Source organism: Penicillium canariense (assembly GCF_028826845.1).
Source record: "Penicillium canariense strain IBT 26290 chromosome Unknown utg000002l_segment0_segment0, whole genome shotgun sequence".
NCBI lineage: Eukaryota > Fungi > Ascomycota > Eurotiomycetes > Eurotiales > Aspergillaceae > Penicillium > Penicillium canariense.
This window is the reverse complement of record NW_026622729.1, coordinates 3,558,875-3,571,194: the sequence shown is the minus strand read 5'-3', so window position 1 is coordinate 3,571,194 and position 12,320 is coordinate 3,558,875. Positions and strand designations below refer to the sequence as shown.

Below are 12,320 nucleotides of genomic sequence, written 5' to 3'. Positions count from 1 at the left end.
AGGCTATCGTTCATTTAAATATGGCCTACCTAGTTGCTGCCGGAATTCTTTACCACCTACCTACCTAGGCCTATTTCAAGGCTAGGCAGATGGCTCAAGGACGCCGCTGAGATCTTCATCCTTGGTAGATAGTAGCCTAGGAAATACGCCCGAATCTTCCAATTCATTGAGAATATATCCTGGCTGCTCTGTAATTCGATAGAGATGAACTATTCTGTCTTTGGTCTTTGGTCTATACCCTACCGTCGCTTTGACTCCAGTTTCTGTGGTACTGCGTGCTTTTTGAGCAGCATTCTCATGAAGTTCCAGGAACTCGTAAAATGAGAAATTCGCATAGTGATCTACTCCGCGATTGATGCCTTTGCTACGCATAGTGGTGGGATAGCTGCCATCAATATATTGATTTATCATGGATTTTGTGCGACCGGTCCTAAAGAACTATTTGCGAGAGCGTGATTTGATGTTTTTAGAAAAGTGGTCCTCAACCTTGCCGGCAGAAAGCTGGACCACTCATCAGTAGAGAGGTACTTTCATGCCGAAGCCGTCATATTTCATCGATTTGGAGAAAACTTTTATTCAGAATTTAAATCCCTTGGTACCAAATTAGAATGGAAGCCGTACTCTTCACCTCTTTTCCAGCGGGGTCTCAAGAACCTGATTTTACCGTACGCCATACGTATAACCTATAGTAACATCTCGGAATCACAACATCCTATATAGAACAATTGTGCTATCATGAACCGAGATGATCGTAGGATTGGGGAAGACCTTGGAGCAGTACTCTTAAGATGCACTAAGGTCAGTCAGGCAACAATCCCAACTGATTAGATACCACGCAGGTGAGCGGTTACGATTCGATTTCTGACATTTTTGGTGGGAGACCTAGGGGTAGGCTCAGTAGTCTCTCATATGAAGAGAGCTAGTAGAGAGCGGTTTATTGGGATGGGTTACCTCGCCGTTCAGGCCTAAAGTATAAGCGAATGAGAGGAATCAATAAATGGATCCGATTAGTTTGAATGATGGCCACTGAGGAAGTTAGTGCTCTTATCTGCCGTGGTCAGATCGGTCAGAGCTGTATTCAATTCTACGGGCGAGCAAAACGTCGCGGGATGAGCGCTAAAGCGGAAGGGAAATCCAAGAAGTGGAAGACTTCATTCGGTACGTAGGTGTGTTGACCGACATGATGTAGTCAGCCCCATAGTAGGTATGCGCAAGAGTTGGTTAACGGCAGCTTTGCTCCCTTTGGCGGGAGGTAGTGGTTCTCTGAACCATCAAACCTACGACAAATTCTAAGTCCCTCGAGTCTGGACATTGGACAAGAAAGGGCCATGATAACCATGTCAGATATGATTCTCCAGCTCCACTGGCCAACCGAGTGAACTGACAGGGTTGTGGCTGAACTAGTGAACTAGTGAACTATCTACCGAAGGTCCGGTCTGGAAAAGGAGACGGACCTGGGAGGCTCAGTCGCGAGGAAAGTATCGCGCAACAGTGTGCCGAAGATATAGCTAGCTATAGCTAGTATATAACTTACGAGCGAGCTCGATCCTGCTCGAAGGCGCGCCTGACCACGATACCTGTCATCCACGGGTACAATGACACCAACCTTACCATACCAACCGCAGCCACGCAAAAACGACTTCCCGAGCTCCACCGAACTCCCGTCAAGCACGGACAGCCTCACGGACCACATCCCCCAGACACAACCCCCCATGTCCCAGTCCTGTCGGCGAATGGCAGAATACTGCAACGGATCGATCTCCTGCTGCAGCAGATGCATCGACGAATTACGGTCTCAGTGAGACGGAACTTCCTTACAACCAATCACGTTCCCACTGAAGCTCTCTAGCGCAAGAGCCTCATCCTCGTCCCTTCGCGCTCATCCCTCTTCAGCTCTTCTTCTCATCATCCCCTAACCCACCGACCACCACCACACCCTCATCTCAACACGTCCACGTCCAGTCCATCGCAGGCGTTTCTCTCTCCTTCGCTGTGCTATCACGACTCACGACTCCCACCCACCTCTCCACCCCCTCCCCCTCTTCTTCGCACGCCCACCTGGTACCTGCTTCGAATGACGCCGGCTCTGATCCCCTCACCGACCATCTGCACCGTTCATCTTGAAACACGATCGCTCTCCTCCCAGGACATGTTCTAGGGGCACACACACTCGCTCGCTCTCTCCCTCTCCCTCTCCATCACGACGCCTGACATTTGCGCCCGCCCCCCGCCTTGGCTTTTCAGACGCGCCCTCCTCCTCCGGGATCCGTATCCTAACGCCCCGCCCGTCGATGAGATCTCCCATATCACAGAATCGTGCTTTGAAGACCTTCGATTGGAATCAATCAGCACTTACCCCATCTTCAGTTCGACGGATTGCCTCGACGTCTCCGGCTCCGAGCTCCGCATCGTGACGCGAGCATCCGCCACTGCAAATCCGTCACCGCACCTCGCCAGCTCCCCTTTTCTTCCGGCGCATCCGACTTACACCATATTTATTGATGGTGAGCCACACTGAAGCCTCCCGACACCTAGAAAACGCAGCTGGCCGCGGTTTGATCAAGTTCTTCACGGGGAGATACGGCGGAATCTGGGACCAGCCATGCCCGTGCGAGAGCACGAGCTACCCGACCGGCAGGGTTCAGAAAGCTCAAACAGCAGCTGGAAATCACAAGAAACAATCAGGGACATCGAGAAGTCGCACCGGGAGCAGAATAACTCATCCTCGGACGGTCGCAATGCCGACCCTTTCCCTGGAAGCCTAATCATGGACAAGTAAGAACCCCCTCCTCTCTCCCTGCCAGGAATCACATGCGCTATTTTGCGCCCCGTGCAGCGAAGTGAGCATCACGACAAACAAATAGGTGCTAAATCAAATCACTGCAGGCCTGGGTCCTCCAACGCTCCGGGAATCGACTGGGGGTGGACATGGAGCTCCCCAGAAATTTCCCCCACCGAAGAACGCAAAGGCTCCGGTTTCAGCAATCATCGGAAGGCCCTGGCACTTCTTGGAGCTGGTGATGATCCCGCCCGATCAATTACTCCTAGCCCGCGGCCCCCTCCCATTAACCCATCTCGCCCCAGCCCTGAAGAGCTCGACTCGATCGCTCCGTGGGTCACAACAGCCAACTCTGAAGGACCCGGAACCTTTTTCAACTCCGCCTCCGAATATGAAGCTTCACCTGCATCGACGACGTTTCGCCCAGCTACTGGACGGACGTTCTCTAGTGAGCCGGCCGATCTGGACTGGAATGGGGACAATCGCAGGCCTTCCGCCGCGAGCATGACGAGTAGCCAAGGGTCAAAGTCAAGCACAGGTGCAAAGCTCTGGAAGAAGAAATCCAGGGCCTCGGCTAGTGATGAGTGGCCTATCCCCGATGAACCCGATGAAGATGCCCAACAGAACCCACCCAGCAGGCGTGGGGGCCCAATTGACAAAGTCAAAGCTCGAGAAAGAGCAAACTCGGATGGTTCAGAAGCATCGCAACGGCCGTCGCGACCGCGAGCGGAAACCCCCGCACCTTCAAGTGAAGTCACTCCGTGGTTATATCAAAACGTGCACGATATTTCACAGTATGGGGAGGCTCCCATACGACAGCTGCCCATCGGCCCTGATGGTAAGCGTCTCGTTTCTGCCGCGGGTCTACCCCGTGGTACACACAGAGATTCAAGTCGAAGAGCAGCCAACGGGCACCGCCATTCTCGGAGTAAAGAAGAAAAGCCAACACTTGCAGGCGATCTGGCCGGATATCAATCTCGTCCCTCAGGTGGGCGGGATGACTTCTCTGTCGGACTGAAGCCCTTCAATGAACACTACCTCAATTCCTCCACTGCTATGAGCTCGTCCAGCACCCTTGGTGGCCGTTCAACCAGTCCGACTCCCAGCGTGCAAAGCGCTATCTACCGTGATCACGGTCAGAATTCTCCGGGAGCTCCGCAAGATAAGCGAGGTCTTCTTACTAGAGTACGACACTTGTTGCCGGGGTCACACAAGCCGCATGAAAGGTCAAAGCACGATCATCCTCTGCGCCGGCAGCCAAGTTTTGAAGGAAGTTCTGCTCGTGTGGATTCAGCAGATTCAGACCGAAAGAGGGACACTGCAAAGCGCAAATTCAACCGGCGGCTCCCCATCGGCGGAGACCCCCACTCCTCAAGAGAGGATACAACTCGCGATGAAGGTCATGTCTTCAAGCTCGATACCAACTTGAAAGATCTTGGCGACATTGTTCGCGCAGCTTCTCCCAGTCACATAAAAGCCGTCGCTGACAGTACAATCACCCCGCGTGAGGATTCGACCAGGTCTGAACAAGCGGGTGGCATCGACACCTGGTCCGCTCCGGACAGCTGGGCAGTCAAGAAGCAAAATGACCCTGTTGTGGAAGCCGCACCGCAACCCTCCAGTGCTTCCTATTTCATCCGCGTTTTCCGCATAGACGGAACATTTGCAACCCTTTCGGCTGGTGTGAACGCGACCGTTGCGGAGATCTTGTACATGCTGGGCCGCAAATCCTTTTTACAAGATCATCTCAACAACTATGAAATCGTGCTGCGGAGGAATGACCTATCGCGACAGCTTGACCACAATGAGCGGCCGATCCTCATGCAGAAACAACTTTTGGAACAAGTTGGCTACACAGAGAAGGATCGCATAGAGGACATCGGTCGTGAGGACCACAGCTACCTCTGTCGCTTTATCTTCTTGCCGACAAAGCTCAGCGGTTATACCAGTCTGGAGGGCGATCCCGGCTTTAGCAAGATGTCAAAGTTCAGCCACGTGGATCTCCAGGGCCGAAGCTTGGTCACCATTCCGATTACTCTGTACAAGAAATCCTCGGAGATCATTTCGTTGAACCTGTCCAGGAATTTGTCTCTCGATGTGCCAAAGGATTTCATCCAGAGCTGCATCAACTTACGGGAAATCAAATTCATCGGCAATGAGGCCCGGCATCTTCCAGCTAGCTTTAGCTTGGCTAGTCGCTTGACTTACTTGGACATTTCCAACAATTTCTTGGAGGAGCTGGAACACGCGCAGCTTGACCGACTCGCTGGCCTAGTCAGTATTAAGATGGCGAACAATCAGCTGACCAAACTCCCAAGCTACTTTGGGAACTTCAAATATCTCCGAAGCTTGAATATGTCTTCAAACAGCTTCAAGGTCTTCCCTGAGTTCTTGTGTAAGCTGCGGAGCTTGGTCGACCTCGATATCAGCTTCAATAGCGTCGAGGAGATCCATAATATTGGTCGACTGGCTACGCTCGAGCGCCTTTGGATGACCAACAACAACATCAGCGGGTCGCTTGACGAGACCTTCCGGGATCTGGTGAACCTGAAGGAGATTGACGGACGCTTTAATGCGATCACTAGTATTGATAATCTGTCCCGGCTTCCTCGTTTGGAGCAGGTTTTCTTTGGCCATAACCTCATCTCCCGGTTCCGTGGGGCGTTCCCGAAGCTGCGCAGCTTGCATATGGATCACTGCCCGCTGACGCAGTTTGACATCGATGCCCCTATGCCAACTTTGAGCTCTCTCAACCTTGCCTCTGCGAAACTGTCGCAATTCCGTGATGCTATGTTTGAGAACTTACCCAATGTCTCCAAGCTTATCCTCGACAAGAACCATTTAACCTCGATCTCAGCCCAGATTGGCAAATTGCGTCGACTAGAACATTTCAGCATCATCAAGAATCCGCTCGGGTCTTTACCTGCCAGTATCGGGTGCCTGGCGGAGCTCAAGGAGTTCAACGCTCGTGAGTGCAACTTGAAGGCGCTGCCAAATGAGATCTGGCACTGCGCCAAGCTGGAGACACTGAATGTTTCCACAAATCTCTTAACCACCTTCCCGAAACATGGTGCCCCTCAGCCCTTAGTCCCTGGTGAACCGACCACCACTCCTGTGACAACTCCAGCTCTGAGCGGAACTCCAAACTATGAGGAGCTAGGTCCCCTAGACGAAGTCGACTTCCGTCGACCTAGTCATAGTCAGCCCTCGGGGGGTGCTGTGGGATCTGGTTCATCTCCAAATGGCTCATATCGAAACCCGTCGAACACTCCATCCATCGGTCAAACTGGAGGAAGAAAGGTTTCCACAGCATCACGAACTGCCACTGATACAAGCAACGGCTCTCGGAAGGATTCGAATATCTCGCAGCATGCAACGACCTCGAGTTTTGCGGGGTCTCTTCGAAACCTATACCTTGCTGATAACCAGTTGGATGATGACATCTTCCGCGAGCTGGCCCGCCTTCCTGAGCTTCGTATCGTCAATCTCTCGTACAATGAGTTAACAGAGCTGCCACAGGGTGTCCTCAAGCGATGGCCTTTGATTTCCGAGCTCTACCTGTCCGGCAATGAACTCACCTCACTTCCATCCGATGATTTGGAAGAAGGAAGCAACCTCAAGGTTCTTCATATTAATGCGAACCGATTTCAAGTGCTGCCCGCGGAGCTTTGCAAGGTCAGCAAGCTGGCCATTCTTGATGTTGGAAGCAACGCGTTGAAGTACAACATCTCCAATTGGCCCTATGATTGGAACTGGAACTGGAATCGAAGCCTGAAGTACCTCAACTTCTCAGGCAACAAGCGTCTGGAGATCAAGCCCAATATTGCAACTATTGGTCAGCAGGGTGGGAATGGCACTGATCTGACTGACTTCACGTCTCTCACTCATCTCCGAGTGTTGGGATTGATGGATGTGACCTTGACAATCCCTACTATCCCTGATGAAAACGAGGACCGCCGTGTGAGGACTTCGGCCTCTTTGGCTGGCTCACTTGCCTACGGAATGGCGGACACTCTCGGTCGTACTGAGCATCTATCCATCATTGACATGATTGTCCCCCGGTTGAAGCCCGATAACGTGGAGACATTACTCGGTATGTTCGACGGGTCAACCCTGTCCAGTGGTGGCTCACGCGTTGCAAAATACCTTCACGAGAACTTCACTCCGACCTTCTCGTCCGAGCTTAGGAAGCTTCAGCGTCAGCCAGATCGGGATGAAACACCGCTCGATGCCCTGAGACGCGCATTCTTAGCCCTAAACAAGAATATGGCTGGGTCTGCGTATCGATCGATTGATGATCGCGAGCTACGCCAGTATCATCGCGGATCTGCCTCGAAGCAGCTCAACCAGGACGATATTCAGTCTGGTGGCGTCGCTACGGTGCTGTACTTGAACAATATGGATCTGTATGCGGCCAATGTTGGCAATGCGCAGGCCATTCTCGTCAAGCAAGATGGTTCATCGCGCCCGTTGACACGAGTTCATGATCCTGCTGAAGCTAGTGAACGGGCACGTATCCGTGCTGCTGGCGGATTTGTATCTCGCAATGGTAAGCTCAACGATATCCTCACGGTTTCGAGGTGCTTTGGGCATTTCCCCATGATGCCTTCCGTTATTGCCGCTCCTTTCACTCTACACACAACCTTGACTGAGCAAGACGAAATGATCATATTGGGATCGAAAGAGCTATGGGAGTACGTGGCCCCCGAGCTGGTCGTCGATGTCGCTAGAGACGTGTATCCGAACCTTATGCTTGGAGCCCAAAAGCTCCGAGATCTGGCTATCGCCTTTGGGGCAACAAACAAGTTGATGGTCATGATCCTTGGTGTCAGTGAGCTTCAACGCCGGCAGAAGAAATGGCCGCGTCCTAGCATGAACCTAGAACGCTCTGCATTCCCTGATGACGGAATCGTCCCCTCAACCAAGATTCGGCGCAGGCCTCGTGATATGCCAGGTGACACTCGCCTTGCGCGTTTCGACTATGTCGATGCTCCGACGGGCGAACTGGCTATTATCTTCACTGATATAAAAAAATCGACTGGTTTGTGGGAGATGTGTCCAGATGCCATGCGCTCAGCCATCTCAATTCACAATGATATTCTGCGACGACAACTCGGAATCATCGGTGGTTATGAGGTCAAGACTGAAGGTGACGCTTTCATGGTTGCCTTTTCGACCACAACTGCCGCCTTGCTTTGGTGCTTCAACTGCCAGAACAGTCTTCTGGAAGCCGAGTGGCCTACGGAAATTCTGGACCAACCGCAGTGCGCAGTCACGTCCGATATGGAGGGTAATATTATATCTCGTGGTCTATCTGTTCGCATGGGTGGCCACTGGGGTGAACCCGTTTGCGAGAAAGACCCCGTCACCAACCGCATGGATTACTTCGGCCCCATGGTGAATCGAGCCTCCCGAATTTCTGCCGTCGCCGACGGAGGACAGATCTTCGTATCGTCAGACTTCATGAGCGATATCCAGCGCAATCTCGAAATCTTCGCTGATTCTGAACGCTCGGCATCGACTAGCTCAAGTGACAGTCATCCGCGAGTCGATAGCCTTGGTCAAAATATCCGCCGCGAGTTGAACCAGCTGAATAGCCAAGGTTTCGTGATCAAGGATCAGGGCGAGCGGAAGTTGAAGGGACTGGAGAACCCAGAACCCCTGTACCTCGTCTATCCTCACTCGTTGGCAGGTCGCTTGACAAGCTTGGAAGAAAATCAGCAGAAGTCAGAAGGCCAAGGGCCAGCGACCATAGAGAAGCAGTCCAAGCTGAACGTGGACACCGATGATATCTGGCGTCTATGGGAGGTCACTCTCCGCTTAGAGCGGCTTTGCGGCGCTCTGGAGAACCCGGCAGAGCCACGGCTTAGGGAGCCGAATGTTGCACTGTTCAATATGGTCAAGAATCACGGAGGCGAGTTGAATGATTCGACTGTGATTAGCTTGATTGACCAGCAGGTCACTCGCATCGAGGTAAACTTTTAATGTTTTGATCTTCTACTTGACTTGCTGAATTGACGCACTTCCCAGGTAACCATCAACACCCTCTCTGTACGCAACTTGATGCGGCCCTTCAAGTCTGGCGATCGGCTTGAGGATTACGCCGTTCCCATTGGCGAGATTTTTCAACAACTGGCGACGCAACTTGCAGAGTACCGCGCCCTCAAAGAGCAGATGGCCGTTGGGGCTGCAGGCATCCCCGGCGGACCACCGGCCCCCAATTATAGTGGCATTGACACGCACTCAACTCCGAGTGCAAACAGCACCGCCACCTCCGCCTCATCCTCATCCCTCAATTTGTCCCGTTCTGCGGATACACCTCGCTCCTTCGACCTTCACCGCAACAACCATTGATCTGGTCTGCTGCGCATACATATATTACATATTTTGATCACTCTACGATCACTCTAATCACGCCTTTCACACCTATTTATTCTTGCTCAACTTTCATTTCAACATCTCATTTTTTGTGTGCGGCGTCTCACAGGGTGGGAAGTCTTCAGACTGATTTTTACGCAGCATTAGGGGCATGGAGCCACGGTGGATATTCTTGATACTACTTTTGGATTTGCTTTTACGTATTTTCGATGCCCAGTTACTTGGTGTGAATTTGGCATGGGCTGTGAATACATTATTTTACTATTGGGTTCTATCCATCTTTCAGCATGGAGTAATTACTGGAGTATAGCTGTTTACCTGATAGGGAAAGCCTCGGGTGGCAAATAAGTCACGTGTGGATTTTGTTTTTTATGGTACGTCATCGTATGACTTCTTTATTCATCCTTGCTCCCTCTTTCGTAGCGTCGCGTTTATCTTTCTCAGCTACCTCTTTTCCTCAACCTTGATGCCGAACTCTGTTTTGTCAGTACAATAGTAGGGCTATCGTGTCATTTTGATCTGCCCCACCTGTTGCCCTGGCTACGGACCCGACCAACCGCCTCGGGTTTGACTGACAAGTGAACAAACATCCACATCGGTTTTTGCCCGCCCCTGCTCCCCTCACAACCCCAGGCCAAGTTCCAAAAACGGAGCGATCGGTGGCTTGCCTTTTCCGCGTCTTAAAGTCCTGACTGGACCCTTTCGCGTCGTGTCACCATTCTTGCATCCTATCGCTCAGCTGCGGTGACCGTATCGGTCAGAGACTGCGTGTGTTGGCGACTTGAGCCTTAACGGACTAGACATCGTACCCGTCGCGCTACCACCCCCACACAGCACACCATGGCGGACGAACTGGATTACCTACAACCGGATTTCGATTTGAATTCCCTCACTGTGCCTCGCCTTCGCTCCATCCTGGTCAATCACGATGTGTCCTATCCGGCCTCCGCCAAAAAGGCGCAACTGATCCGCATTCTGGAGGACGAAGTCCTTCCGCGGGCGAGGAAACTCCTGCGAGACCGCGAGAGGGTGAGGAGGACAAGTGCAGGTATCACAGATATGAGTAGAGAGAACTCTGTCGCCGGGGACGAAGACGACCGCGACTCATTACCCCTGCCACCCACTCCATCGACAACCGGAACCAGACGAGGGACATCGCGGCGGAGCGGCCGTGCGTCGACCATAGAAACTGATGGAGGCTTCGCTCCGGCTACACCTGCTACGACGAAGCGGAAGACCGCTGCGCGATCAGTGGGCAAGCACCCACGTGCCTCGGATACAGAAACTGGCGATGACTCAACTGCGACTCCGGTTGCTGCTGTGGGTGCTTCGCCCCGCAAGTCAACTGTGCGGAAGCTGCGGCGCAGCTCGCTTTTGCCGTCGACCGAAGTCGATGAATACACACCGTCTGTCAAGACCGAGCCTAGGGATGACACCGTCTTCACGGATGACAACCCCTTCCAGAGCGGCAGTCCTTCAGAAGTTGTGAGCCGCCGAACGTCCAGTTATGATGGAAAGCGGAAGAGCGGCGGACGACTATCTACAGAGAGTCCTGCTTTGAGAAACAGCTTGCGGTCTCGGAAATCAACCACCCCTATTAACGTCAAACAAGAAGATGGCTATAGCGCGCCCTCAAGGGAGTCGTTCGATTTTGCGTCTCGCCTCAGGCCTACCGAGGAGGAGCCTGAGGAGGAATCTGAAGAAGATGAGAGCGAATTAAGTGCTGGCGAGGAATTTACTCCAGAGGATCAGCTCGCTCTAGAGACTGAACAATATGCACCGCTTACGCAGGTTCGAAAGCGACCCAAGAAGCAGGGCTCGATGAGTATAATTGCTTCCTGGTTCATTATTCTCTCGGTTCTTGGCGGGTTCGGTGCCTGGTGGCGCAAGGAGAAAATTGAAATTGGTTACTGCGGCCTTGGAAAGCCCACCTGGTCCCTGGCTGAAACCAACGTGCCAGAGTGGGCTAACGTCCTGGAGCCTCGATGCGAGCCCTGCCCATCCCATGCGTTCTGCTATCCCGACTTTGAAGCTCGTTGTGAGCATGATTTCATTCTCAAGCCTCACCCTCTGGCTTTAGGTGGTCTGGTGCCTCTTCCGCCAACCTGTGAACCGGACAGCGAGAAGGCACGCCGTGTCAAGGCTGTTGCGGACAAGGCTGTCGAGGAGCTTCGTGAGCGAAGGGCAAGATGGGAGTGTGGCCAATTGAACGAGGATGGCAAAGTCGCATCCCCCGAAATTCCTGAGGCTGAGTTGAAGGAAGAAGTTGCGAAGAAGCGACGCAAGGGTCTCAGTGACACAGAGTTCGATGACCTCTGGAAGGGTGCCATTGGCGAGATTATTGAAAAGGAAGAAGTCGTGAGCAACACCAAGAAGTAAGTTTCAGCCCTCTTCACGGATTTTTCATGTCTCCTTGGCTACTACTGTTCCGGGTTTCCATATCCCGCGGCCACTCTTTTACAAAGGTCTTGGTTCTGACACTGTGTACCGGAACTAACAGAGGCGCCCTTGTCATCACAGACCTTCCGCTGTCCTCGTCCTCAGCTCAACATCCACTGCCCGACTCCCACTCAGCTGCGCCTCCCGCCGTTACGTCCGACTCGCTCTCCTCGCGTATCGACTCCCTCTTTCACTTCTAGTTCTGGCAGCATGTGCTCTGGTTTATGCCCGTGCTCGGGTTCTTGCCCGTCGTTCTGATATCGCCCGTGTGCCGGAGCTGGTCGCTACAACCCTCGACCGTCTTGCGACTCAAGCTGCGCTACATAGCCGCGGTGGCGCCAGAGAGCCTTACATCCCTATCGGCCAGCTTCGCGACGATGTCCTGCGCTCCGAATTGCACGGCAAGCGGCGCGAGGAGCTGTGGCACCGTGTCCGGCGTGTCGTGGAGGAGAATGCTAATGTGCGTGCGGCCGTCCGCGAGGGCCGCAGCGGCGATGTCGCCCGCTGCTGGGAATGGATTGGCGGCATTGGCAGTGTCAACGCCACTAACGGTAGTCCCGGTGAGCTTGGCAGCAGTCCCCGCCGTGACAGTGCACGGTTTTCCCTGCCTTCTCCCTCGACCAATGTCGATGCGGATCATCACATGAGTGCTGCCAGCAAGGATGTACCTGTGACGAGTAACAGGCAGTCCAGCCGCTGGGATGAGGGGCGTCCGATCTACTAA

The 12,320-nt window shown here is 53.0% G+C and overlaps 2 protein-coding genes across 2 annotated transcripts; both read left to right on the top strand.

Annotated features, from left to right (window-relative positions):
• Window positions 1-2,602: 2,602 nt before the first annotated feature.
• On the top strand, window positions 2,603-9,133 carry acyA (adenylate cyclase acyA; the record flags this gene model as incomplete). Its single annotated transcript, XM_056686607.1, has 3 exons — window positions 2,603-2,775; window positions 2,887-8,752; window positions 8,810-9,133. The coding sequence occupies 3 exons, from the start codon at window positions 2,603-2,605 to the stop codon at window positions 9,131-9,133; spliced, it is 6,363 nt and encodes a 2,120-aa protein (XP_056545349.1).
• An 864-nt stretch (window positions 9,134-9,997) lies between these two features.
• Window positions 9,998-12,320, top strand: N7482_004481 (putative sister chromatid separation protein (Src1); the record flags this gene model as incomplete). Its single annotated transcript, XM_056686606.1, has 2 exons — window positions 9,998-11,532; window positions 11,678-12,320. 2 exons carry the CDS (start codon window positions 9,998-10,000, stop codon window positions 12,318-12,320), a joined length of 2,178 nt encoding a protein of 725 aa, XP_056545348.1.